Raw genomic sequence first — 27,895 nt, forward strand, 5'->3', positions numbered from 1 at the left:
TGATACCTGTAGGATTGGGAGGCAGATGTTAACTTGAGCCAGTTCCAAAAGCTGCATTTTATAATTCACAATTTAGCAGGTCTTAAAAAATATCTAGAGGAAAGCAAGTTCTGTCATGTGAATGGTGCAGAGCAGTGAGGGAAGAAGCCACAAACATCTTTATCCCTAAGCCATAGAATTCAGGAGGTTTTCCACCAAGGCTTAGAAGGTTTCCAAACAGTAAGTCATCCCTGAAGGACCTGGCAGGGATTCTTGTTGGGATTCTCCTATGTACATTATCCTGCCTTAGCCAATTGAAGTAAGTTGCTAGAAAGATTGCATGTTTTGGGTTGACTTTGTGAAAATTTGCATAGAATCTTGAGAGCATGGATTCTGCTTAGAAAGCCTAGTTTTGAGACTGCATAAGGAAAGTACTATAAGCCAGAACTTCCTGACTCATCAGAGGACTACTAATTTGTTTTCTTCCCCCCAGGGTCATGGCCAATAAAGCCAAGGAAACTGGTGATATCCATTTCCCTTTTCCCTTCACACCCTATTCCATCCAGAAAGACTTCATGACAGAGCTGTACCAGGTGCTGGAGGCAGGCAAGATTGGGATCTTTGAGAGTCCTACTGGCACTGTAAGTATGAGTAGTCAGGGGCCGGGCGGTGGCGCTGGAGGTAAGGTGCCTGCCTTACCTGCGCTAGCCTAGGAGACGGACCGCGGTTCGATCCCCCGGCGTCCCATATGGTCCCCCAAGCCAGGAGCGACTTCTGAGCGCATAGCCAGGAGTAACCCCTGAGCGTCACCGGGTGTGGCCCAAAAACCAAAAAAAAAAAAAAAAAAAAAAAAAAAAAAAAGTATGAGTAGTCAGCTCTCAGCCCCCATGAGGCTTGTTGAGGACAGAGCCCCATGAGGACAGTTCAGGCAGTCATGTGTGTTTGTTCACCTGTGCAGAGTACTTTTCATGGTTTCAATCTTGGTCAAGTGGTTCAATAACTTATCTTTGTGAGCCCTGTATTCTATTGCTTACTTCCATCCCAGAGTCTGAGGAAAATTGGCAGATGGAAATTTGTATGGACATGGAAACTATGAACCATAGCAACTGAGTCAGCAGATTCCTCTGAACACATGCATGGCTTTGATGTTGAAATCATAGATATCCTTTGGCTTTTTCAGAGAATGGATGACTGAGTTATCCAGTCAGGATCCCAGTTTTTTCTTGCTAACTTGCAGTGAAAGATATATCAGCAGTCTTCCATTGAGTATGAGTTGGAACCTGGAGAATATTACAGTTTGATCCTGCACTCTTTTATTTTATTTTATTAATTTATTTATTTATAGCATGTACTATGAATGGTAAAAACAAGAACCTGAATTTCCTCCCCTCGGGCCCTATTATGTGCTGAGTGTCACAGGCCCATGAGAGACTCAGAGTTTGGTATAGTTAGGAATGAATAAAGTTGAAAGGGATTCTTTCTCACTTGCTAATGAAAGTTGTTGATTTCTCTGGAGATGTGTCTCCTGAGACAGGAAGAATGCAGGCAGGGTTCTCTGCTGTTCTACTTGTTCTTTTATAGACAATAAGTCAGAGAGTGAACCCCAGGGAATACAGTGGGTCATGAGTAGAGTGTGCAGAGTGGATGGTTGACATTTGGTTTTCTGCCAGCATTCTTGTAATTAATGTGCAAGATGTCTTCCTTCTCAGAAAGTCCCTTGGAATATCTCTCTGGGTCCAGAGTGACTTTTCAGGTAATAGATTTGAAGATTTCAAATCCGTATCACTCTAACACTTGATACTATTGAACATTTCTTTCTTTGTTGCCGAAAATAATATTTAAAACTTAGTCCTGGGACTGCAGAGAGCACAGCAGGTAAGGCTCTTGCCTTGTACTTACATGACCTGGGTTTGATTTCTGGCATCCCATATGATTCCCCAGGCCTTCCACAAATGATTCCTGAATGCAGAACCAGGAGTTAATCAGCTGAATGTATCCTCCCCCTCAAAAAAAACGAACACCTAACTAATATAATCCAAGAATAATGACGGAAGCACAGCTGAATGTATCCTCCCCCTCAAAAAACCAAACACCTAACTGATATAATCCAAGAATAATGACGGTCACTTGTGGGACTTCACACACCATAACCCAACCCAAGAAAAAATGGGTCTGGAGTAGGGGTCACCACAGGAAATAAACCAGGCCAAGCTAGAGAGGGTGAAATGTGTAGTCAGGGAACTTTCAACATCCTGGAGTGAGAGAGCTGCCCCATCTCGTCCCATTCTCCAAGTCACAGTTTGTTTGTTTGTTTGTTTATTTATTTATTTATTTAGGGTCACACTCGGCAGCACTCAAGAGTTACTCCTGGCTCTGTGCTCAGAAATCACTCCTGGCAACCATATGGGTTGCTGGGATTTGAACCACCATCTGTCCTGGGTTGGCTTCGTGCAAGGCAAACACCCTACCGCTGTGCTATCTCTCTGGCCCCAAACCAGTTTTTATTAAGCACCAAGACCATTGGGGGAGGAGGTGGACAAAAGGCCTATATAGAACTTGTCTCACGTAGGTGAGTCTTTGACATATAAACAGAACAGGAAAGAGGCTAGCTTTGTTTAGGGTGAAACAAGTTGTAAACCAACAGTCATTGAAAAAGATTTTTCTGACTTGGTTTATGGGATAGACTTTTTTGTTTTGGTTGAATCCACATCTGGTGGGATTCAGGGGCTTTTCTGCTCTGGGTGCTCTAGCCTTTTGAGTATTTCTCTGACCCTTTATATTTTTCTTATTTTGTATTTTTTGGAGCTATAATTGAGATAATTGAGATTTAATAGAATATTAGTTTTAGCAGAGCATAATGATAGAGTATCTGCATGTTTTGCAAAAGAATGACATTAACTTGACAACATATGCCACTTGTTAGCATGATTTACAATGCTGCTAATATTTGTTTCAGAAGTATGGAGCTACCACCTTCATCTCTCAGTCTCACATTCCTTTTAATTGCTCCTACCCTTATGAAGTAAATTTGGTTCTCTAAACTACTCTCAAAGTCTGTTGTTATTGTTGATATTTATTCTGTGCTCAGAAATCACTCCTGGCAGGCAGGGGTACCACATGGGATGCCAGGAATCGAACCTAGGTCCGTCTGGGTCAACTGCATGCAAGGCAAATGCCCTACCACAGTGCTATCATATTTCAGTCCCTAGACTTTTTTTTTTTTTGAGAAGACTTTTGATTACCATTTCAATGTCTACAATAGTTAAAGGTCTGTTCAGATATTCCAGATCATCTTAGTTCAAATTGGGAGGTTATAAAAGTCTAAGAATTTGTCCATTTTCTTCTCTCTTTTTGAGAGAATTCTGAGAATTCTCTCAGAATAGGGGCCAGAGGGGCCGGGCGGTGGCGCTGGAGGTAAGGTGCCTGCCTTACCTGCGCTAGCCTAGGAGACGGACCGCGGTTCGATCCCCCGGCGTCCCATATGGTCCCCCAAGCCAGGAGCAACTTCTGAGCGCATAGCCAGGAGTAACCCCTGAGCGTCACCGGGTGTGGCCCAAAAACCAAAAAAAAAAAAAAAAAAAAAAAAGAATAGGGGCCAGAGAGATAGCATGGAGGTAGGGCGTTTACTCTGCATGCAGAAGGACAGTGGTTGGAATCCCAGCATCTCATGTGGTCCCCCGAGCCTGCCAGGAGCGATTTCAGAATAGTGCCAGGAGTAACTCCTGACTGCCACTGGGTGTGACCCAAAAACCAAAAAAAAAAAAAACCCTCAAAATAATCTCTGATTATTCTTTGTATTTCTGTAATGTCTGTTGTGATATCCCACTCTTTCATTTCTGATTTTCCTAAAACTTATGATTTTATTGCTTTGACTTTCTTTGTTGTTGTGGGTGTGTGTATCCTCGTTCCCTGGGTACACTTTAGTGTTTAGCAAGAGAGTAGTAATGCACAATTTCACTTTGTTATTCCTGAAGGCGTGTGTCTGCTCCCATATGTCTGTCTCAGCCATTGCCTATTTGCAGTGTCCAGCACTGTTCAGCTATTTGTTGTCAAGACTTCTGCTGGTATCCCTTGAGTAGTGGAAGTAGCGTCTTCTCATCCTTCAGTTCAAGGAATTCTCTGGACTGTGATGTTCCATGTATTGGTGTCTAGGGAGATAACTCAGAGGGCTAGAATGCTTTGCATGTAGGAGCCTCAGGTTCTGTCCCGCATACAGCATATTCCTGAGGGAGTAGCCTCTTATTCCACTCCCACTCCTAAAAAAAACCTACACATAATCCAAAACTAACAAACACCAAAGATTTTGAATATGGGATCTTGGGACTGGTTGTGATTTTTTTTTTTTTTTTTGGAGTTTTTGGGTCACACCCGGCAGTGCTCAGGGGTTACTCCTGGCTCCATGCTCAGAAATTGCTCCTGGCAGGCACGGGGGACCATATGGGACGCTGGGATTCGAACCAATGACCTTCTGCATGAAAGGCAAACGCCTTACCTCCATGCTATCTCTCCAGCCCCTGGTTGTGATTTTTATGATACATTAAAGCTGAGTGTCACGTGTGACTCCCCATAGCACGTAGGTGAGATTTCATCCTATGGGCTATTTACCTCATTTCAATTTTCTCATTATGTTACCATGCAGTGCTTACATATCTATCACCTGAGACGTCATTTTTTTTTTGTTTTGTTTTGTTTTTTTTCGGCCACAACCGGTAGACACTCAGTGGCCACTCCTGGCTCTGCGCTCAGAAATTTCCCCTGGGTTGGGGGACCATATGGGACACCTAGGGATTGAACTTTGGTCTGTCGTAGGCTAGTGCATGCAAAGCAGAAATGCCTTACGGCCTGCGCCACCACTCCGGTCCCTACTTTAAATTCTTTTTTTGTTTTGTTTTGTTTTTTGGGTCACACCCGGCAGCGCTCGGGTTACTCCTGGCTCTATGCTCAAAAATCGCACCTGGCAGGCTCAGGGGACCATATGGGACACCGGGATTCGAACCACTGACCTTCTGCATGCAAGGCAAACTCCTTACCTCCATGCTATCTCTCCAGCCCCCTATTTTAAATTTTGTAGGAAAATATCCTGTATATGTAAAGCACTTTTTTTTTTTAATTTTTTTGGTTTTAGTCCCCTGCATGAGATACTTAAGAGGCCCACCTGGTGTTTCTCACAAACTCCACTGTGTTGAGTTCTCTGTCATTCTCAACTGCTTTCTGTGCAATTTTTCCTTTCTTCTATTTTTTTTTTTTTTTTGGTTTTTGGGTTACACCCAGCAGCACTCAGGGGTTACTCCCGGCTCCATGCTCAGAAATCTCTCCTGGCAGGCTTGGGGGACCATATGGGATGCCGGGATTTGAACTAATGACCTGCATGAAAAGGCAAGCTCCTTACCTCCATGCTATCTCTCCAGCTCCTTTTCTTCTATTTTTCATGACTATTCTTTTATGTTTATTTGTTTTGTCTTGGAGGTCATACCGGCCTGCTCTCAGGGGTTACTTCTGTCTCTGCACTCAGAAATTCTCCTGGCAGGCACTGATGACCATATGGGATGCCGGGATTTGAACCACTGTCTGTCCTAGATCAGCTGCGTGCAAGGCAAAGGCAAATACCCTACCGCTGTGCTATCACTCCGGCCCCTTTATGACTATTCTTTTGTTAATCTCCTTCCTTTCTCGGAGTCATCTTAGTATACCTACTAATTAGGATTTTCCTTTTTTTTTTTTTTTTTTAATTCCAGTTTTTAGCTAACCTGGGAGTGCAAATAGCTATTCAGAAATCAGGGTTCTGTATGGTACTGGTGATTAAACTTTAAACCAGGGGGTCTCCCTTTTGCACAGACTTCCTTCTAACTTGTTGGGCTTTCTATTTCCTCCTCCCAGATTTGTCAAGGCTTTATAGGTTGGTTCCCCCATTGAAACATTTAGGGAAAATTGTTTTGTTCCTTATTTCTTTTTGCTTGTTAGTTTTTGGGCCACACCCAGTGACACTTGTGGGTTATTTCTGGCAGGCTCAGAGTACCATTTGGATTTACGGGATCGAACTGAGGTTGTATGTATATAAGACAAATACTTTACCTGCTGTGCTATCACTCTGGCCCCCTGTTCTTTATTTCTAACAGTGTTTTCCTCCCTTAGGGAAAATCCTTAAGTCTTATTTGTGGGGCCCTTACGTGGCTCCGAGACTTTGAACAGAAGAAAAGTCAAGAGGAAGCACAAGTTCTTCAAAGGGGAAATGTCCTTTTACCTCATGGGAAGGATCAGCCCCCACTGATCTCATCTTCCTGCCAAGACAGTTCCAACATCTCAATGCCAGCAGGAGAGCCTGACTGGGTTACTCAGTTTGTGCAGAAGAAAGAAGAAAGGGACCTGGTAAATCGACTCAAGGTAATATCTGCGTAACACCTGGGTAACATAAGGTAGACCAGTGAATAGAAAAGAGGACAGGGATAGATACTGAAGCAGATCTCAGGCCACACTTGGCTCTTCTGCTGCTCTGGACTCTCTGACCATCAGAGACTGTGCCCTTTGCTGACTTTTTTTTTTTTTTTTTTTTTGGTTTTTGGGTCACACCCGGCCCCACGCTCAGAAATCGCTCCTGGCAGGCTCGGGGGACCATATGGGATGCCAGGATTCGAACCACCATACTTCTATATGCACCCTGCCTCCATGCCATCTCTTGACTCCCCTTTGCTGACCTCTTAGCAGATGTCAGCAGGTGTTCTGACATTCACATTGGTCATTCTTGTTCCCTTGGTCCTGGGAGGGAATCCATTGTCACCATTGGCAATGTGACTCATCAGCTGCACACTCAGCTGCGTGCATTTCCCTTCAACACTCAGTTGTTGCTCTATTTATTAACCTTATGGAAGTATCAGAGTTTATAATAGTTTTAAAGTAATTGCAGTATGGCTACTCCAGACCCTTCTGAGCACATATGGCTTAGGGAGGGAGTGAACAGACTTGTCAAGCCGTAAAGTTAGGCCTGTAGGTACCTGGGTTTGGTGACAAGGTGCTGTAGCTTCTGGCCCATGTGGAGTGGCAATCGGTTAGCAGAAAGGCCCAGTTTAGGGGGTTCCTACAGGGATTTTTGCTGGCTGCTTCCTATTGTAGGAGGAGCAGGTCCGGAGAAAGAAGCGAGAAGAACGTCTGCAGCTGCTCCGCCACAATGTCCAGCTCCAGTATGCGGCCAAGCGTGCGGTGAGGGCTTGTTGGAAGGATGTGCTGTGTGCAAGCGGCCCCCAATGCTAAGTGCCTAGGAGTCCGTGGAGTCTGTGAGCCTCTCCTCAGTGGCCTTTTCCTTCCTCCACTAGCTAATACTCAGCTCAAGGAGAGGAGGACTTATGTGACTGAGGTGTGGTCAGTGTGTGGAGAATCCAGTGAGGCTGAGACCTGTTGTGTATATGTCTCTGTTCTTGATAATAGCCACATGGGGACCAAGACCATGACTTCTTTCTGTTTTCCCACCAACCACGCTCTTGCAGAGACAGAAAGAAGAGGAAACAGAGCGTCTCCTCCACCTCAGCAGAGAGCTACTGGCAGCAGGCACTGAGCAGCAGGAGCAGCTGGCATGTGAGGATGAGGAGGAGGAGGTGGTCCTCGATGAATATCAAAGTGATGAGGAGAGAGGAAGAGCTCTTGGGTGAGATGCTTCTCCTCCTGCCTCCCCAGTCAGGTCTTCTTCCTTAAGACCAAAGTTAAGCAGCTTCTCTGTTCCCCAGGGGTGCATGGAAGCAATGTGCATGGAGGCAATGGTGCATGGAGGCAAAGTCTGCACATTGCCTCCCTCTTAGCCAACTCACTTCAAGTGTGACAGGGACTGCAGCTATCCTGGCAGCCCTCCTCTTGGCTAGTCGATGGTGCTCAAGTATTTCTTCTGGTTTTCCTCATAACAGGGTCTGTAGGTCCCTTCCTGTTCAGAAATTGTAGCCCAGGGAGTAAAGCCATAGTACAGTGGGTAGGGTGCTCGTCTTGCTGAGCCAAATTCGATCCCCAGCATCCCATATGGCCCTCCAAGCCAGCCAGGAGTGATTCCTGAGCATAGAACCTGTAGTAACCCCTGAACACCACCACATGTGGTCCAAAAAAAAGGAAAGAAACTGACTCAGGAAAGTATTTTGACAGGTCAAGGATGCAAGGCAGGATGGGAGAGGAACTGAGCTGACTCCAGCCTCTCTGACTCTAGATGTTTGTTTGTTTTTTTTTTTGGTTTTTGGGCCACACCCTGTGACGCTCAGGGGTTACTCCTGGCTATGCGCTCAGAAGTTGCTCCTGGCTTCTTGGGGGACCATATGGGACGCTGGGGGATCGAACCGCGGTCCGTCCTAGGCTAGCGCAGGCAAGACAGGCACCTTACCTCCAGCGCCACCGCCCGGCCCCCTGACTCTAGATGTTATGCTCTAGCAATTTTTTCTGACTGTGGCCCACCGCTTCTGACATTATTCCTTTCCTATAATCCCCCTGACCTACTGATTTCTCCCTAGTTTTATGCTGAGCTCCTGCCCGACTCCAGTGGTTCCCTTGGGTATATTCCCCAGTTGAGAAAAACTGTTCTGAGCTACAGATATATCAAATATATGTTTATGGCACCAGTTATCAGGCAGCCTCTTAGCCTAAGTTTTTCTCTCACCTATCAGGCCTCTGTTGGACTGGCCATATCAGTTTCTATTTTTTGTTTGTTTTTGTTTTTGTTTTTGGGTCACACCCGGCAGTGCTCAGGGGTTACTCCTGGCTCCACGCTCAGAAATCACTCCTGGCAGGCTTGGTGGGACCATATGGGATGCCGATATTCGAACCACTGTCCTTCTGCATGAAAGACAAACGCCTTACCTCCATTTTATCTCTCCAGTCCCCATATCAGTTTCTTACTGGTTATGTCTAGCCTGCTAGTTGAACTAGAAAACACTGACAACTAAAATGTCAAGATCCCCTGTCACTTGTTTTTACATTTCCCAAGTTCTCTTCATGTATCTGCTCTAGTTGCAGTGCTGTTTCTCAAACCATAACTATGGAACCGAAAGAGAGAAATTACATTACTCCCAGAGAGTTTGCAGTCTGTGGATGGGGACAGACTATAAATGTAAAATGCAAGTGAAAGCTTAACTTCCAATCCCTTTGAGTTAATATTTTTGTGTATGGTATAAGAATAGTTTAATTTTTTTGCATGTGATTGAATAGTTTTCCCATCCCCATTTATTGAAGATTTAGCCTTTCCCTGTTTTCTCTCAGTTAACTGCCCGATAGCTTGGACTTACTCTGTGTTGTTTCACTTGTTAGTCTGTTTTTATACCAATACCATAATATAGGTGAAACACACAGGTCTGAGTAGCCCCTAAACGGATTACTTTTTTTCCCATTAGTGCTCTTGACAGAATCCAATGTCAAAGGTTGAATCTAGGGTTCCCACATTCAAAACATGCACTCCAGACCCTTGAGCTATAACCCCACCTGAAGCCCAGCAGTTATTTCTCAAAATTCTTTGACTGCTTGGGATCTTGATAGTTTAGTAGGATTTTTTTTAAGGATATTTTTTTTTTTTCTGAAAGAGGAAAAACCCAGTTAGACTCAAGGGGCCATAGGCTTTGAGGGCTCCTGAGAGAAAGGAGGGAAGGAGAGAGGGAGGGAGGGAGGCAGGAAAGAGAAAAGAAAAAAAAAGGAGAGCGATATTTTTTATTTCTATTAAAAATGCTATTTGAAACTTGATAGGGATTGCTATGAACCTTTAGATATAGCTTTGGGTAATAAGGAGATATTTTAACTATTCTTATCCATGAACCTGGGTATCTCCCCACCCCACCCCCTTTTTTTTGGCCATACCCAGTGTTGCTCAAGGCTTACTCTGCACCCAGCTATTATAGCTGGTAGTGCTCAGGGTTTACTCCTGACTCTGTGCTCCTAGACCACTCCTGATAGCAATGGGGAGCCACATGTAGTTCTGGGGATCAAACCAGAGTCAGCTGCATGCTAGGCTAATGTTCTATCTCTCTGACTCCAGAAACAAAAGCTTTTAAATTTAATTTCCTAGAGCTGACCTCTTCATGCTTGACATACAGATGTTTTTAATCATAGAGATGATTTTCATTATATTGCGAAAAGATATGTGACCACCCTCAGTACTCCTACAAAAACAATTGTTCAGGAGCTGGAAAATTACAGCAGATAGGGTATTTGCTTTGCGTTCAAGTGACCCATCTTTGATCCCAACACTACATATGGTCTCCTAAAACACTGCCAGGAATGATTCCTAAGCACTTCGGGGACCTAAAATTCAATTATATATAATTATATACATAATTAAATAATTTTAAACTGTGGGGTTTTGGGGGGCAGCACACCCGGTGGTACTCAGGGGTTACTCCTGGCTCTGTGCTCAGAAATTATTCCTGGGGGCCAGAGCGGTGGCACAGCTGTAAGGTGTCCGCCTTGCCTGCACTAGCCTAGGACAGACTGTGGTTCAATCCCTGAGTGTCACATATGGTCCCCCAAGCCAGGAGTGATTTCTGAGCATATAGCCAGGAGTAACCCCTGAGCATCATCAGATGTGGCCCAAAAACCAAAAAAAAAAAATTATTCCTGGCAGACTCAGGAAACCCTATGGGATGCCAGGGATTGAACCTGGGTCAGCTGCATCTTAGGGTTTGAACCTAGGTCATCCCTACCTACAGTGCTGTCATTCTGGCTCCTAAAAAAAGCTTTTTAAGGGAACCAAGGAAAAGACCTGGGATGCTCCTGAAAGTAAAGTATACCTATGGAAGGGTTTTGTGGGCTCTAAAGTGCCTGTAGCAGGAATGTGAATAAAATGTGCAGCTGGGACATGAATGGCACTCCTGGGCAGTCCCTCTACCACACATACTGAGGAACTTTGAACACGGTGTCCAGACCTGCCTTTGATGCGGACAAGACAAGAATAAATGACTAGATAGGGCCGGAGAAATAGCATGGAGGTAAGGCATTTGCCTTATATGCAGAAGGACGGTGGTTCAAATCCTGGCATCCCATATGGTCCCCTGAGCCTGCAGGAGTGATTTCTTTTTTTTGTGGTTTTTGGATCACACCCGGCAGTGCTCAGGGTTTTTTCCTGGCTCCGTGCTTAGAAATTGCTCCTGGCAGGCACGGGGGACCATATGGGACGCCAGAATACGAACCGATGACCTTCTGCATGAAAGGTAAACGCCTTACCTCCCTGCTATCTCTCCAGCCCTGCAGGAGTGATTTCTGAGCATAGAGCCAGGAGTAACCCCTGAGCGCTGCTAGGTATGACCCCCAAAAAAAAAAAAAAGAATAAATGACACAAAGGAGATGGTATTCCAAACATGGAATGCAAGGGTCACAGAATGTCTGTCAGAGCAGGGCGGACAGCCACCTCCTGCTAGAGAATGGAGAACTTCATGTTGTGAGGTCAAGATCAGTTTGGAGGGAGATGAGATAACGCATTTCAGGCAAGGACAGTTGTGTGACCAACACTCTGAGGTGTCTTTGGGGAAGCTGAGAGACATCTAGTTGCTAGAGGTGACCAGTGAAGGGAATAGATTCCCAGAGCAGCAAGTCAAACACTGCCAGAGGCTGAAGCAGGCTCTTTCCAAAGAATTTGCCAGAGGACTGGTTGGAGTCAGCACAGGTTTGGTGGAACCTGCTTCCTGGGATGAGTTTTCTGTCTCCTTTAGTAGGGTTTGGAGCTTAGGGCTGCACCATTGGCCTCTGAAGAGGAAACAACTCTTCACACTCATGCCTGGAACTAGTCAGAGCAGGTGGCAAATGCTTAGTGACCTGAGTCCACTGAAGGAATTTTGCTTTTTCCATTCTTAGAGTTGAGGAGGAAGAGGATGACCTGGAAGAAGAACATGTCATGAAGGTAAGAGTCAGGGGGAGGTGGGTATATGAGGTGGGTATATGAGGGCATGAGTACCCCCAGAACTGCTCACTCTGCAATGGCAAAAATGCCTTTGATTCACTGACTTTTTTTTTTTTTTTTTTTTTTGGTTTTTGGGCCACACCCAGTGACGCTCAGGGGTTACTCCTGGCTATGCGCTCAGAAGTCGCTCCTGGCTTGGGGGACCATATGGGACGCCGGGGGATCGAACTGCGGTCCATCCTAGGCTAGCGCAGGTAAGGCAGGCACCTTACCTTTAGCGCCACCACCCGGCCCCTGATTCACTGACTTTGAGCTCTCTAAACCCAAACCTGGATTTCCAGGTGATCAGAGCAAAGTTTCTGGGGTGTCTGGGGAGACCGTTTTTTGAGGCGAGACTTGGGTCTGGTATCCTGGGCTTTGTGTGACCTACCCTAAAGGCTTCCAGTTCCTTTATCCACTGGAGATGGGGAGGGGCACAGAAGGCAGCAAGGGTACTCTGCTCTTTGAGTTTCTGATGGCTATTCCTTTTTGCAGGCATTTTCAATGGCAGGGACTGCTCTGAGACACAGGTAGTTGGACACTTCTCAAAGTTAAAAGCATGGGGCTAGAGTGATAGCACAGCAGTAGGGCATTTGCCTTGCATGTGGCCAACCTGGAACAGATCCGGTATCCCATATGGTCCCCTTAGTCTTTCAGGAGCGATTTCTGAGATCAGAGCCAGGAGTAACCCCTGAGTGTTACCAGATGTGGCCAAAAGAAAAAATAGTTGGGGCCGGAGAGATAGCACAGCGGCGTTTGCCTTGCAAGCAGCCGATCTAGGACCTAAGGTGGTCGGTTCGAATCCCAGTGTCCCATATGATCCCCCGCACCTGCCAGGAGCTATTTCTGAGCAGATAGCCAGGAGTAATTTCTGAGCACCGCCGGGTGTGGCCCAAAAACCAAAAATAAAAAAAAAGAAAACATACTTAAAAAACATTTTTTGATGCATTAGCCACTTTCACTTGATGCATTTAGGACTTTTGCATTCTCAGTGAAAATAAGGTCTTGGTGAATCTCCCTCCCTTGAGAGTGCATGCACCCAGATCTCTGTAATGAATTTTTCTGCTGCTCTCTAAGGATTCCTTACTCTGCTAACTTGACCTCAGCTCAGCTCCTCCAAGTCTTCTGAGAGTTTTTTGTTTTTTTGTTTTTTGGGGCCACACCTGTTTGATGCTCAGGGGTTACTCCTGGCTAAGCGCTCAGAAATTGCCCCTGGCTTGGGGGGACCATATGGGATGCTGGGGGATCGAACCGCGGTCCTTCTTTGGCTAGAGCTTGCAAGGCAGACACCTTACCTCTAATACCACCTCACCGGCCCCCTTCTGAGAGTTTTGGGATCGAATCTCTCTTTGTCTTGACATCCCTGAGGGAACACTCTCTCCTCCAATGAGCCAGCTCTCCAGAACACTAAATGGGACTGTGGGGTATCAGAGTAATGAGACTGGGGGGGTTTCTATATTCATTTTCTGGACAAAGTCGTCTTGTTAACCACCACATACAGTTGTGTTCATGATCCCTGTATCTCTGCCTGTTCAGCTCCATGCTCCTGCATTTACAGCACCTTTTGGAGATGTGCTTGTCACCTTGCTGAATCTGCACCTTCTCCTCTGAGCAGATTTATTACTGCAGTCGGACACACTCCCAGCTGACCCAGTTTGTGCAGGAGGTTCAGAAGAGCCCCTTTGGCAAGGACACCCGGCTGGTCTCCCTCGGCTCTCGACAGGTAAAATAAGGCAGGGTCCTGGAAGGTAAGAGACCAGCTGGTAGTAGGGTCAGCTTTTTTTTGACCATGGAGTGGGGGATAACAGAAGGCTGGGCAGGATACCCCAGTGAAAATCTCATAGATCATTCAGTTTGCACATTTCTCCTGCTGAGATAGAACCTTTGTGTCAATGAAGATGTGAGAATCTTGGGCTCTGTGCTGCTCATCAATGACCGCTGCTTGGAGATGCAGAGATGCCCACAAGGTAGCCACCATTGCTGTAGCGCTGAGGATAGACCCCTGGTACCCTATGGGAAGACAGGACGGGGAGGGTGTGGGCCAATTATAGCACCTACAATACAAATGGTGCCAAGCAGAACCAGAGAGATAGCATGGAGGTAGGGCATTTGCCTTGCATGCAGAAGGATGATGGTTCAAATCCCAGCATCCCATATGGTTCCCCAAGGCTGCCAGGAGCAATTCTGAGCATAGAGCCAGGAGTAACTCCTGAGTACTGCCAGGTGTGACCCCCCCAAAAAAAAATGGTCCCCAGCAGCCCCAATTATTCCTGTCAGCCACTCACTGGGAAAGGGTGCTTTTCTGCCTGGACCAGTGTTTCTATGCAACCGTGACTCGAAGATTCTTTCTAGAGAACCCAGATAGAATTAGCAGCCTGATAGGAGAGCCCCACCTGACTTGGCAGCTCACCCCTGACTATGATTCTGGCCATTATGGAACCCACTCCTGTCCCCTGCCTGTACTCTCAGAAACAATGAGCAAAGCAGAGGAAGAGAAGCCAAAGCGGAGACGGCGAGAGCAGCGGGCTTCCTGCCCCTTCTACAGCCATGAACAGCTGCAGTTCTTCCGGGACGAGGTCCTGGTGGCGGTGAGGGACATCGAGCAACTGGTGACCTTAGGAAAAGAGACCCACGCTTGTCCCTATTATGGGAGCCGGTTCGCCATTCCTGCAGCGCAGGTGAGACCCAGGAAACTGGGCAGGAACTCCTGCTCAAAGGGCTGCCTCAGCCAGGATGGAGTTATGATCCAGGAAGGACTGTGTATTCTCAGTGTAAACTCATGAGCAGCTAGAGCAGAGGCTGGGACAGTGGATGAGCAAGATCTGGAACAGGGTCATTTTCAGAAGCTTTCAGAGTTATGGTCCTCACTTATCACCCTCTTCTACATGTATCTGTACTCTAAGACTCTAAGCTGGTCTTGAGACAGAAAGCCACTGCTTGAACAAGTCATAAAGCTGTAGTTAGGTGGGGCCAGAGTGGTGGTGCATGCAGTAAGGTGTTTGCCTTGCATGTCCTAGCCTAGGACGGACCATGGCTTGATCCCTGGCATCCCATATGGTCACCCAAGCCAGGAGCGATTTCTGAGCACATAACCAGGAGTAACCCCTGAGTGTCACTGGGCGTGGCCCCAAAAAACAAAAGAAAACCAACCTGTAGTTAGGGAGTCAAAATCAGTCTGAATGCTCTTACACAGCTTTCTTCTTTCTTTCTTTCTTCTTTTTCTCCCTCCCTCCCTCCCTCCCTCCCTCCTTCCCTTTCTCTCTCTCTTTCTCTCCCACTTTGGCAAACATATGGAAGTGCCAGGGATCAAACCAGGCAACCTGGCTAGCTACATGCAAAAAAAGAAAAAAAAGCATCTTAGCTGTCTCTCCAGTCCATCATGCAAGTCCTTAATTATACTTGGGGAGTCATTTGTCATGGGGAGAACCTGTGCAATGAACAGAGGCTCTTGAGTCAGTTGTCAAAGGGGTAGGAGCCTCTGATAGCAGTTATCCTTTTTGCTTGTTTTCTTTTGGTATCACACCAGATGGTGTGTAATACTTGCTCCTGGCTCTGCACTCAGATTATTAGTGCAGATAGTTTTCTTGAGGGACCATATGAGATGTCAGGGATCAAACCTTGGTTGGCTGTGCAAGGCAAGTGCCCTGTGAACCATCACTCTGACCCCTGATAGCAGCAATTTTCTGTAGTTCCTTAGTTGCCCATTTGGATTAGAGCCCATCAGGAGTGCATCTCAAGAAATCCAGAAAACCTCCCTCCGGACCTCAGCTATCTAGGACCTATCCTGGTCTCTGCAATAGCACAAGATTTATGTTTGGACACTTCTATCCAGATGGAGAGTGAGGTGCTCCAATTTGCAGGAACTTTACTTTTGTTTTTGAACCACACCCGATAATGCTCAGGGTTTGTTCCTTGCTCTGCCTCAGTTATCTCTTCTGGTTATAGAGACTGTATGTGGGGTTGGAGATTGAACTGGGGTCAGCTGCATGCAAAACTAGAAACTGAAACTAAAAACAGGGGCCGGAGCGATAGCACAGCAGTAGGGCATTTGCTTTGCACGTGGCTGACCCGGGACAGACCTGGGTTTGATCCGTGATCCCTGGCATCCCATATGGTCCCTCAAGCCTGCCAGGGGTTATTTCTGAGTGAAGATCCAGGAGTAACCCCTGAGGGTACCAGATGTGGCCCAAAACCCAAAAACAGAACCTCTCTCTTTTCCTCTTCCTCTTTCCCCCTCCCCCTCTTCCTCTTCTTCTTCCTCTCTAGTAATATTTTTTTGGGTGGGGATTTGGTTCACACCCGGTGGCACTCAGGAGTTACTCCTTGCTCTGCACTCAAAAATCACTCCTGGCAGGCTCAGGGGACCATATGGGATACTGGGGATTGAATCTAGGTTGGTCCCGGGTCTGCCACATGCAAGACAAATGCCCTAACCACCATGCTATCGCTCTGGCCCCCTTTACCACTTTCTTCATCAGTTCTTTCTTGTTCTGTTTTTTTGTTGTTTAGTTTTAGGCCATACCCCATGGTGATCAGGGATTATCCCTGGCGCTACATTCAGGGATCATTGATGACAGGCTTGGAAGACTATATGAGGTGTCAGGGGTCAACTCCAGGTCACCACATGCAAGGCAGACACCATACCCATAGTACTAAGACAGATCTCTGTCCCTACAATGAGTTCCTGTCTGTCTGGAACCCACATCTCAAACTTCTCAAGCAAGGTTGTGGCTGCAGCTTTCTCCTTTAGAATCTCCAGGGACTCCAAATCAGAAATTGGACTCATCTAGGCAGGAATTTCGGGTGGGCCAGGCCAACCTGTGGGAGAAAAGAACTCATCTCTCTGGTGCTAATATCTGCCCCTCTAGCTGGTGGTGCTACCCTACCAGATGCTGCTACATGCAGCCACCCGGCAAGCTGCAGGTATCCAGCTAACGGGCCAGGTGGTGATCATCGACGAAGCACACAACCTGATTGACACCATCAGCAGCATCTACAGTATCGAGGTCAGCGGTTCCCAGGTGAGTGAGCAAGGGCTGTGTTGGGTCCTACCAGGGGTGGAAGACGGGGCGGCACACTGGGACGAGGTCGTTTCTCTGGGTACTAAAGTTTGGTCTCGCTAAAGTTGGGGCTTGATCAGGCTGCCCTATCATGCTGACACTTCCCAGAAGAGCTTTGAGACTAGGAGATCAGGCCTAGTGGTTGTTCATTCTGTGTTCTTCACTGGCCATTTCCATCCTTAGTCCGTCAGCCCTTGTGCCTTCAACTAAGATGTGATCTGAGGGAAGCAGGCATCCCTTGTCCTTTGGATGCTGTAACTGATGATGCTTTGAAGGGTTTTCATTGGGAAATGGTTGAGATTTCTGAAAGCAGCTCTTGACTTATCACTGTCAATGCCAGACCCCATATGCAGCTTCTCTGCCCTTTCTGCTAGGTACCCTACTTGATGCTGGGAACACAGGTTCAGGGCAATTTTTTTTGGTCTGGGGGGGGGGAGGTCTTTGGATCACACCTGGTGGCACTCGTGTTACTCTTGACTCTGCTCAGAAGTCGCTCCCGGCAGACTCGGGGGACCTTTATGGGATGCTGGGAATCGAACCGGAATCTGTCCGGGGTTTGCCGCCTGTAAGGCAAACGCCCTACCACTATGCTATTGCTCCAGCCCCAGGTTTAGGGCAATTTGGCAGTGTGCCAAAGTCATACAGCTAACAGATGGGGAGCTGGATTTGATGGTTGGTGTTTCTGACACTGCCGCTATATTTCTACTCCCTCCACCTTTTGTGGCCAGTGTCTGAGTGGCTGTGGCCTAGAGTTAATTGTCACTCGGTGAAGATTGTTCCTCCTGACATGAACTAGCAGGGGATTCACTCCTGAGAATGTCTATTGCTTTTAGCATAACCTTCCAGGGACACTGCTGCAGACCTTCCCTCCTACCCAAAGGCATGAAAAAAACAGGCGTTTCCTCTATTCTAAGCCCCAGTCTCACCTTGATGGCCTCCAGGTGTTTCCTTGACATGATTAGATGTTACAGGCAATGGAGGTCAGTCGTTCTCTGTGGCCTCAAGATTTGTTTTGACTGTTGATTATAAAATGTTGTTTCTGGGGCCAGACCGATAGCCTAGTGGGTAGGGCATTTACCTAACTTGTGGCCAACCCAGGTTTGATCCTTGGCATCCAATGTGATCCCCTGAGCCTTCCAGGAGCTATTTCTGAACACAAAGCCAGGAGTAACACCTAAGCACCACCAGGTGTGACTCAAACCCTCCCCTCCCCTAAAAAATGTTCCCTGGGTATTTGCCGTGAGCTGACTATCTATCCCCTGACACTTTTTCTCCTTTCTCCCCAGCTCTGCCAGGCCCATTCTCAGCTGCTCCAGTACATGGAACGATACCAGTAAGATACTGCCCCAAATACCTCAGCAGCTGACTCTACTTCTGGGAGGAAGCCTTTGGGTTCTCTCTCTGACTTGGGTCTGGCCAGAGATGCTGGTCATCCTGTTTCTTACAGACAATACTTCTTATTAGCTGAATGCTCAGAACACAAAGCTCCCCGAGAAGGGCAGGGAAACATGTAGCTTGTGACTCAAGTTGAAGGGAAGCCAACAAAGACTTCAACATAGGACAGGAGCAGGCAAGTTGCTGGTAGAACATTACTACACTTGTCCATTGGTTTTATCCCTTCAGGAAGCGGTTGAAGTCCAAGAACCTTATGTACATCAAGCAGATCTTATTCTTGTTGGAGAAGTTTGTGGCTGTCCTAGGTGGTAAGTACAGTGTCTGTACTCATCCTGGTTCTGTTGGGCTCAGAATTGGAATTTACTGGATTTTCTGGAGGTCAGTCATTCTCTGTGGCCTCAAGATTTGTTTTGACCATTAATTTTTAAAATGTTGTTTCTGGGGCCAGAGCCATAGATAGCACAGTGGGTAGGGCATTTTACCTGGCTTTTGGCCCACCCAGATTTGATCCTTGGCATTCCATGTGGTCCCCGAGCCTGCCAGGAGCTATTTCTGAGCACAAAGCCAGGAGTAAACCCTAAGCACCATCGGGTGTGGGTCAAGGCCCCCCCCCCCACAAAAAAAGTTTCTTTTTTATTGTTATTGTTATTGTGGTGGTGGCATAGCTGAAGCTTTAGCTTTCTTTAGAATCATTATCTTTCTCCTTTGTTATTTTTCTGTATTCCTCCACAGGTAGTAGTAATAATAACAATTCTTACTGGAACGATATAGTCATGGGATAAAGTGTATGCCTTGCATGTAGCTGACCCTCATTCCATCACCACTGCATAAGGTTCCCTGAGAGCCATTGGGTATGGTCAAACTTCAAGAAAAAATTTTTACTATGATTATAAGTGGAGGGTATTCCTGTTCTGAAGCCCAAGCTTCAGAGTGCCCATAAAGGGAGCAACCAGGCCAGGCACCCTGTGGAGGGATGAGTGATAGCCAACCAGAGTTCTGCTATCTAGCTTCCATTTCTGGTGGCCTTGCTCCTGTCCACCAGATCTGTCTAAAGTGGGGTGAGCACCCTGTTCCTGCCCCTTGAAAGAGATGTGCATGGGTCTGACTCAGGTTCCCTAAGACCTGTACTCTGGGTTCTGTGCATGTAAGCTGGGAACCCTATCGCCTCACGAATACTCTTACAAGCATCCTATAGAATGGGAGGAAGTGGAGCCAGATCCCACCCTCCTGATCTGTATGGATTTGTTTCATTTGGAGGCAACACTCTGTAATGCTCAGGGGTAACTCTTGGGAGTCACTGCTTGGGGTGCCAAAGATCAAATGTAGGTTGACCATGTTTGCACAGGTAAGGCCAAGTACCTTACCTGCTGAACTATATGAATATAGCCTTTGATCTGTATGAATTTTTGGTTTTAGGAAATATTAACCAAAATCCCAACATGCAGAACCTCACACAGTCAGGTAAGGACTAACCTCAGACTGGAAGATCATTCCTGAACTGTCCTGGAACCCAGAAGCTGTGCTCTCTGGGCCAGCAGCTCATGGCCCCGTTTGTCCTCCTTTAGGAACTGAGCTGAAGACCATCAATGACTTTCTTTTCCAGAGCCAAGTTGACAATATCAATTTGTTCAAGGTAGGATTTTTTTTTTTTTGGGGGGGGGGTCACACCCAGCGGCGCTCAGGGGTTACTTCTGGCTCTATGCTCAGAAATCGCCCCTGGCAGGCATGGGGGACCATATGGGATGCCGGGATTCAAATCACTGTCCTTCTGGATGTAAGGTAAATGCTCTACCTTCATGCTATCTCTCTGGCCTCAGGATTTTATTTTCATATTTTTTTTTCTTTCTCCCTTTTTGGGGCATGGGCCATACCTGATAGTACACAGGGGAACCTGTGGTGCTAAAACTTGAATCTGGGTTTCCTGCATCTAAAGCTCAGCCCACGGAACCAACTATGAGCCTACCTCACTAAATGAATAAACCCAGAGACACATGGCATGCAACGTCAACAGCTTGGGCTCCACTGTTGTATGCAGTTTTTCCTTTTTGTTTGTTTTTGTTTTTGGGGCCACACCCATTTGATGCTCAGGGGTTACTCCTGGCTAAGTGCTCAGAAATTGCCCCTGGCTTGGGGAGACCATATGGGACGCCAGGGGATCGAACCGTGGTCCTTCTTGGGCTAGCGCTTGCAAAGCAGACATCTTACCTCTAGCGCCACCTCACTGGCCCGCAGTTTTTCCTTTAACCATTATTCTTTTGAGACCCAACACCAATGTTACTCCGTTGAAGAAAAGTAGGACATAATTGTCACTGAGCCCCATTAGCAAAGCTTAGAGCCATGCAGGCACATTTGTGAGGAGACACCAGATCATCGAGGGATATTGGCAGAAGAGGTGCCTTAGAAAGGAAAGTGACACTTTGGCCACAGGAGGTGCTGGACTCAAACTTAGTGATGACTGGTACCCCTTGAGTTCTAGAGTGTTCAAGAAGGCAGGTACTTACCCCAGGTGGGAAACCCTGACGCACTCACAGATGTTTGCTTTTGCAGGTGCAGCACTACTTTGAGAAAAGCAAGATCAGCAGAAAGGTATTCGCTCCTCTGGCTGGGTCAGGAGGGATGGGCTGAACCCTTTGTCCTTTTTCTCCTGTAAGGCACTTTGCTAGTGGGCATACGGTGCTTGGCACCAGGTCAGAGCTGGGGTCAGACTGGCCCAGTCTCCCTCCATCTCCACAGCTGTCCTCCTTACCCCCACATTGTTGTCATCCCTTTCCCAGCTTTTTGGCTTCACAGAGAAGTATGGCGCTGTCCTCACCCCTTCCAGGGAGCCACCCAGGCTTGCAGGGTTTCAGCACTTCCTGCAAAGCCTGCAACCAGGTGCGTCTAGAGGTAGGGTAGGGTTAGGACCCTACCTTCCCTTTATGCCAGTGACTTAAGCTCAACTGATAGTATAGCCTGGACCTCATCCTGAGCTGTGATCACAGTGCTCTGTTTGCTGTCTAGCTGCAGCTCCTGCCACCTCCCTGGAGGAAGAGGCTGGACCTCCCCGACCCACTTCCCCCCTGATGCACATTGAAGGCTTCATCGCGTCTCTCACCAGTACCAACCAGGACGGCAGGATTATCCTGAGCCGCCGAGGTACTTCCAGAAGGGGCTAGCTGGGAACTGGGGAGCCAAGGGTGACGGGATCCTGGGCTTCCAGCCTCTCATGCTACTGGGTGAGTAAAAAGAGCTGGGTTGGGAGTCTGCAGGGTGCTGGTGGGATTTCAGGCCAGAGAATCTGAGGATCCCTGTGGCCAGAGTTTCAGCCACATGGCTCTGATGTGGGTGATGGATAGTCAGGAAGAATCAGAGGGTCACTCAAAGTTGAAATGAGATCTTTGAGCCTCACAGAGTGCCCTTTTCTGTCTCTTTCAGGAAACCTCAGTCAGAGTACCCTCAAATTCTTGCTCCTGAACCCAGCCATGCACTTTGCCCAAGTGGTAAAGGAATGCCGAGCCATGGTCATCGCAGGGGGCACAATGCAGCCGGTAAGGCTCCAGATGCAGCCTTTTGTTTCTGGTTGTTGACATAGAACAGGACAGGAAGGATACCTGGATGCCAAGGGTGGATGCACTTGGCCCTCCTGTGGGTCCCCAAACCTCAGAAGGACATGAATGAGCAGACAGTGTCCATTGCATGGTGCCTCGGTCCAGTGTTAGCTGCAACCTGGTTCTATAGTTCACTGTGGCTTCAGAGTGCTTCTGAGGAAATCCTTCTTGGACTACAGGCTCTCAATTGGGAGTCTCAGGGCCGGAGAGATAGTACAGCGGCGTTTGCCTTGCAAGCAGCCAACCCAGCACCTAAGGTGGTTGGTTCGAATCCCAGTGTCCCATATGGTCCCCCGTGCCTGCCAGGAGCTATTTCTGAGCAGATAGTCAGGAGTGACCTCTGAGTACCACTGGGTGTGGCCCCCAAAAAACAAAAAACAAACAAACAAAAATCAATTGGGAGTCTCAGTGCCATTTCTCTTGTACTCCAAGAAAAAAATTTTATCTTTTATCTATTTGTTTTCCTTTTTACTGGTACCTCCCATGCACTGCTCTGGGACCTTAGAGCTATTCCCAGTGGTTCTTGGATACTCAGACTCGAGGATATTCAGGCCTTATGGTTCCTAGGGTTACTCTGGCCACCTCATGGTGCTTGGAGGTCTCTGGGGCTTCAGTCATTGATGCTCAATGGAACTTTTGGTGTTAGGGATTGAACTGTGACTCCAGTACAATCTCTTCAATCCATTTTTTTTTTTTTTTAGTTTTACTTTGTTTTTTGGGCCATACCTGGCAATGCTCAGGTTATGCCTGATCTCACTCAAATGTCTCTTTTGGTGGGCTGGAGAGATAGCATGGAGGTAGGGCATTTGCCTTGCATGCAGAACGATGGTGGTTCGAATCCTGGCATTCCATATGGTCTTCTGAGCCTGCCAGGAGAGCGATTTCTGAGCATAGAGCCAGGAGTAGCCCCTGAGCGCTGGCTGCCAGGTGTGATCCAAAAACAAACAAACAAACAAACAAAAAAATGATCCCTTTTGGCAAACTCAAAGAACCATATGGAATGCTGGGGGATCAAAATGGGCTAACCACATGCAAGGCAAGTATCCTATCCTCTGTACTATTTCTTAGGAATCATCCTAGCAGGCTTAGGGAACCATATGGGATGCTAGAGATTAAACACGAGTTGGCCACGTGCAAGGCAAATGCCCTACCCACTGTGCTCTTGCTGAGGTGAGTTTTTTCTCAATTTTAATATATGCAGTTTTAGGAAAATATTGTAGAAAACAGAGATAAGCAAAAAATAGGGAAAAAGGTTACACTTTCATCAGCAGAAGATATTTTGTCGGGCCAGAGAGATAGCATGGAGGTAAGGCATTTGCCTTTCTTGCAGAAGATCATTGGTTTGAATCCCAGCATCCCAGATGGTCCCCCGAGCCTGCCAGGAGTGATTTCTGCGCATGGAGCCAGGAGTAACCCCTGAGTGCTGCCGGATGTGACCGCCCCAAAAAAAAAGATATTTTGTCATATGTTATAATAGGATATAGTTGAGTAGCAAAACAGGGAATATCTCTTGTGTTCTTACAACTTGCTTTTTTCCTCAGTTACAGTTGTCCATAAAAGTTTTTCTAGTTATCTAATACCTCTTTTTTTTTTTTTTCTGTATTCCATTATCTCCATATGTTGTATTATAGAATCTCTCCCCTTCTTCTTTTCTTTTCTTTTGAACCACCACTGTCCTGGGTTGGTCACATGCAAGGCAAACGCCTCACTGATATGCTATCTCTCTGGCTCCAGCACTCAGTTTTTGTTTTAAAAATCTGTTGCCCAGGGGCCGGAGAGATAGCATGGAGGTAAGACATTTGCCTTTCATGCAGAAGGTTGGTGGTTCCAGTCCCGGCATCCCATATGGTCCCCCGAGCCTGCCAGGAGTGATTTCTGAGCATAGAAATAATGTAGGAGTAACCCCTGAGCGCCGCTGAGTGTGACCCAAAAACCAAAAAAAAAAAAAAAAAATGTGTTGCCCGAAACTAGTTATCAATATTTTCTTCTACTTCTCTCCTCATGTACTTGCTGTTTCCCAGCCTAGACCTCGGATCCCTTAAGCCATTCTGTTTCCTTCCTTGCTAGGGTCCCTATCCCCGAGTCAGTCAGAGAACATCAAACCTCATCCTTTTGGCCTACAGGTGTCTGATTTCCGGGAGCAGTTGCTGGCGTGTGCAGGGGTGGAACCAGAACGAGTGGTGGAATTCTCCTGTGGTGAGCCTCCAGGGCCCACACATTTACATTGTCCTCTTAGTATAGTTGAGCTTCATGTCTTTGCAGACCCCAAGGCCCAGTGAGAGGCTAAAACCCCTCTCGGTGGGAGGACCATGAGGTAGTAAGTAGTCTTGGCCTTTGCTGAGGGTTCTCTACTCTCATTCTTTTTTTTTTTTTTTTTTTTTTTTTTTGGTTTTTGGGCCACACCTGGTAACGCTCAGGGGTTACTCCTGGCTATGCGCTCAGAGGTCGCTCCTGGCTTGGGGGACCATATGGGACGCCGGGGGATCGAACCGAGGTCCGTCTCCTAGGCTAGCGCAGGTAAGGCAGGCACCTTACCTCCAGCGCCACCGCCCGGCCCCTTTTTTAATTTCTTTTTTTTTTTTTTTTTTTTTTGGTTTTTGGGCCACACCCGGTAACGCTCAGGGGTTACTCCTGGCTATGCGCTCAGAAGTCGCTCCTGGCTTGGGGGACCATATGGGACGCCGGGGGATCGAACCGAGGTCCGTCTCCTAGGCTAGCGCAGGTAAGGCAGGCACCTTACCTCCAGCGCACCGCCCGGCCCTACTCTCATTCTTTGATCCCTCCATCTATGGTGAAGGCAGAGGCAATCACTAAATGTTATGATGGAAACATTTGGTAGGAGGAGGAGGGCTTACACTGTTACTCCAAGTCTGGAAAGGCAAGGTTTTTATTCCTTTTATTTATTTTTTATTTTGGTGTTTTGGTGTTTGCACTACACCAGTGGAACTCAAGGGTTATCTCCTGACTCTGCGCTCAGAAATTACTCCTGGCAGGCTCAAGGACTATATAGGATGCCAAGGATGGAACCGGGGTCAGCCAAATGCAAGGCAAATACCCTGCCTGCTGTAATATCGCTCCAGCCTCTTTATTCTTGTTTTGGAGACAATGGTGGTGACTGCTCTTTCTGGACTCTGCCTTTGGAGTTTCAGCCTCCCATTGGATCTTAAACCAGGTCACGTGATCCCTCCAGACAATATTCTGCCCCTTGTTCTCTGCACTGGGCCCTCCAACCAGCAGCTGGAGTTCACATACCAGAGGAGAGAGCTGCCTCAGATGGTAAGAACCAGTCAACCTCCCTTTTCACAGGAAGGAGAGAGACCAGAAAGGGGAATGGGGGTTGCCAGGTGGAACTGTCTGCATGTTTCTCAAGGTCAAGCTGTGTTTCTACCTCCCTACCTTCCTTTCTTTGGAGGAACCCATGCCTGGCAGTGCTCAGAGGCTATTCCTGGCTCTGCATTCAGGGATCACTCTTGCAGTGTTCAGGGGACCATGTAATATGCCAGAGATCAATTCCTGTATCCTTAAGTTCTGCACCCACTGTAGGTGCACCCCATACCCTCTGCCACTCACACATTCTATTTCCTGCCATTAATTCAGCTCTAGGTGGGTGTTGATACTACCTGAGGTTTTGAGTGCCCTGTTGGCTATAGTTGCTTTATGTATTGCCCAGGACATTGGAAAAGAGAGGACTGGGTGGCATTCCAGAGTGCTGTTAGCTCTGGTGTCTGACAGAGACAGAGACTGTCACCAGGACCATTGCTGGATGTGCTTGGCATGGACACTGGTACATTTCAGTGGGGTAATTTCTACTCCAGAAGAGCCACCTAGTCTCTGTCTGCCTCCCTGAACCCATAACCTATGGGAAAATGAGGAAAGAAGCCTCATACAGTGCTTTGTCTCCTTCAGATACACGAGACGGGACGCATTCTCTGTAACCTGTGCACTGTGATCCCTGGAGGGCTGGTCTGTTTCTTCCCGTCCTATGAGTACCAACGCCAGGTCCACGCGCATTGGCAGGAGAGTGGTCTGTTAGATAGTCTGGCTGCCAAAAAAAAGGTGAGTGGCCACAGTCCTACATTGCATAGTGGTGAACATTGCTGCTCCTGGAATGCCTTGTGCATAAGAAATCAGACTGTGGGACCTCACGAATTTGCACTTCTCTCAGCCTGGCTGTATCCTATTCCTGCACCCCTTGCTGCTACAATTTCTAATCCTTGTTTACTGCTCAGAGCCCCTGATTTAGAGATGGGATGCTCCAGTCCCCCAGGTAGAAGATATGTTATCTGGAGCTCACCTAAATTCCTTTGTTTGGGGATGTCGATTGTTTGCCTTCAGATATTTCAGGAACCCAAGAGAGCAAACCAGGTGGAGCAGGTGCTGCTAGAGTACTCCAAGTGCATTGAGGTAAGCCCATAACGGGTCACTGGGGCAACTGGGAAGAATTGGGATGGCGTCCACGCTTTGGCACAAACCCTTCTTACAGCGCTGTACCCAGGAAGGAGGCCAGGTGACCGGAGCCCTGCTGTTTGCTGTGGTTGGAGGGAAAATGAGTGAAGGAATCAATTTTTCTGACAATCTTGGCCGGTAAGCAGTAAGCAGCAGTGCATTGCCTGGCTTTTAACACCTGCCTGCATTTGGGTATCTAAGCGTACCCACTGTTGCCCGTGTCCTCCACTGTTTAGGGGAGGGTTGGGGACTCCAAGATTGAGGGAGATATGTTTCAGATTATGCCTGATTAGTCAGGACTCAGTTGCCTAAATCTTTTAGCTGCCTAATCTTTTAGCTGACAGACACTTTCTGAGCGGGAGTACAGGGGGATGGCCTGGCTACCCACATGTCCCTGATACTTGTGTGCTCCCCCTAGGTGTGTGGTCATGGTGGGCATGCCTTACCCCAATATCAAGTCTCCTGAGCTGCAAGAGAAGATGGCTTACCTGGATCAGGCCCTTGTGAGCACTCTTGAGGTTCCAGGGGTGGACGGGGAAGATTTCATGGTCCCTGGGGTGATCTCCCAAGGCCATATCTGGACTACCCAAAACTGCCCCTCCCAAGGGCTTGGAGAGAGGCCTGTACCCCTAGACACTGAACATCCTCATGGTGTTGTCTATTCTCCCAGATACCGGCATGGTGCCCATATAGCTACTGGCTTTGCTCCAAAGTCCAGCAGAGTCCATTTCTCAAAACACTAGACTCTGATTGTCTCCTTTGCCCTTCCCAGCCCAGAACCCCTGGGAATCCCCCTCCTGGTAAGGCTTTGGTGGAAAATCTGTGCATGAAGGCTGTCAACCAGTCTATAGGTAAGCCAGAGGCTGTTGAGGTGAGTGATAGGAGGAGGAGGCTTCTGGCAAAACATAACTGACGAAAGGGAATAGATGCACTATTATTGTCCAGTAGGGGCAGAGGGGCTGGTTTACTTCGCACTCTTGGCTTGGCCCCCATGCAGGCAGAGCCATCCGGCACAAGAAAGATTTTGCCAGCATTGTACTCCTGGACCAGCGCTACAGCCGCCCAACAGTCCTGGCAAAGCTGCCAGCCTGGATCCGAGAACGGGTGGAAGTCATTGCTACCTTTGGCCGTGCCATTGCTTGTCTGCGGAAGGTGAGTGAGTGTTCCCTTTCCCTCTCTTCCCTGAAAAAATTTTCTCCTGAAAGCTGGGGTCTCACCCTCCTCCTGTCTCCCCAGTTTCATCGTGAGAAAGCTGGCTCTTCCTGACCATGATGTACCACTGACTGTTTCTTTGGGCCCTGCTCTATGAAAGTGAAATCTCAGGGAGAATCTCCAGCCCAGCTTAGGTCTCTTCTGGGATCCGGGGCAAATGTCTAACCCAGCTTAGACAGAAAAGCCAATAGGGAAAGAAGAAACTGTTCTAAGAAGACAGTGGCCCCAGCACCCTGGGCACATCTGAGGGCATTTGCCCATGTAACTGGTTTTCCATCCCACCCACTGGACATTCCCTACGTCCAGCCCCTGCCATCCACAGAAATCCTCCT

At 47.6% G+C, this 27,895-nt stretch overlaps 1 protein-coding gene across 1 annotated transcript; it reads left to right on the forward strand.

Moving 5' to 3' along the window:
• Positions 1-476: 476 nt before the first annotated feature.
• DDX11 (DEAD/H-box helicase 11) lies at positions 477-27,617 on the forward strand. Its single transcript, XM_049783648.1, has 26 exons — positions 477-620; positions 6,112-6,360; positions 7,087-7,173; positions 7,458-7,615; positions 11,779-11,824; positions 13,479-13,586; positions 13,743-13,830; positions 14,333-14,541; positions 16,732-16,884; positions 18,210-18,256; positions 18,547-18,626; positions 19,735-19,779; positions 19,884-19,951; positions 20,866-20,904; positions 21,093-21,192; positions 21,319-21,453; positions 21,733-21,845; positions 24,029-24,101; positions 25,078-25,181; positions 25,812-25,961; positions 26,241-26,309; positions 26,389-26,489; positions 26,770-26,854; positions 27,124-27,202; positions 27,349-27,503; positions 27,588-27,617. The coding sequence occupies exons 1-26, from the start codon at positions 477-479 to the stop codon at positions 27,615-27,617; spliced, it is 2,715 nt and encodes a 904-aa protein (XP_049639605.1).
• The last annotated feature ends 278 nt before the right edge of the window (positions 27,618-27,895 follow it).

Source organism: Suncus etruscus, chromosome 11 (genome assembly GCF_024139225.1).
Source record: "Suncus etruscus isolate mSunEtr1 chromosome 11, mSunEtr1.pri.cur, whole genome shotgun sequence".
Classification (NCBI taxonomy): Eukaryota; Metazoa; Chordata; class Mammalia; order Eulipotyphla; family Soricidae; genus Suncus; species Suncus etruscus.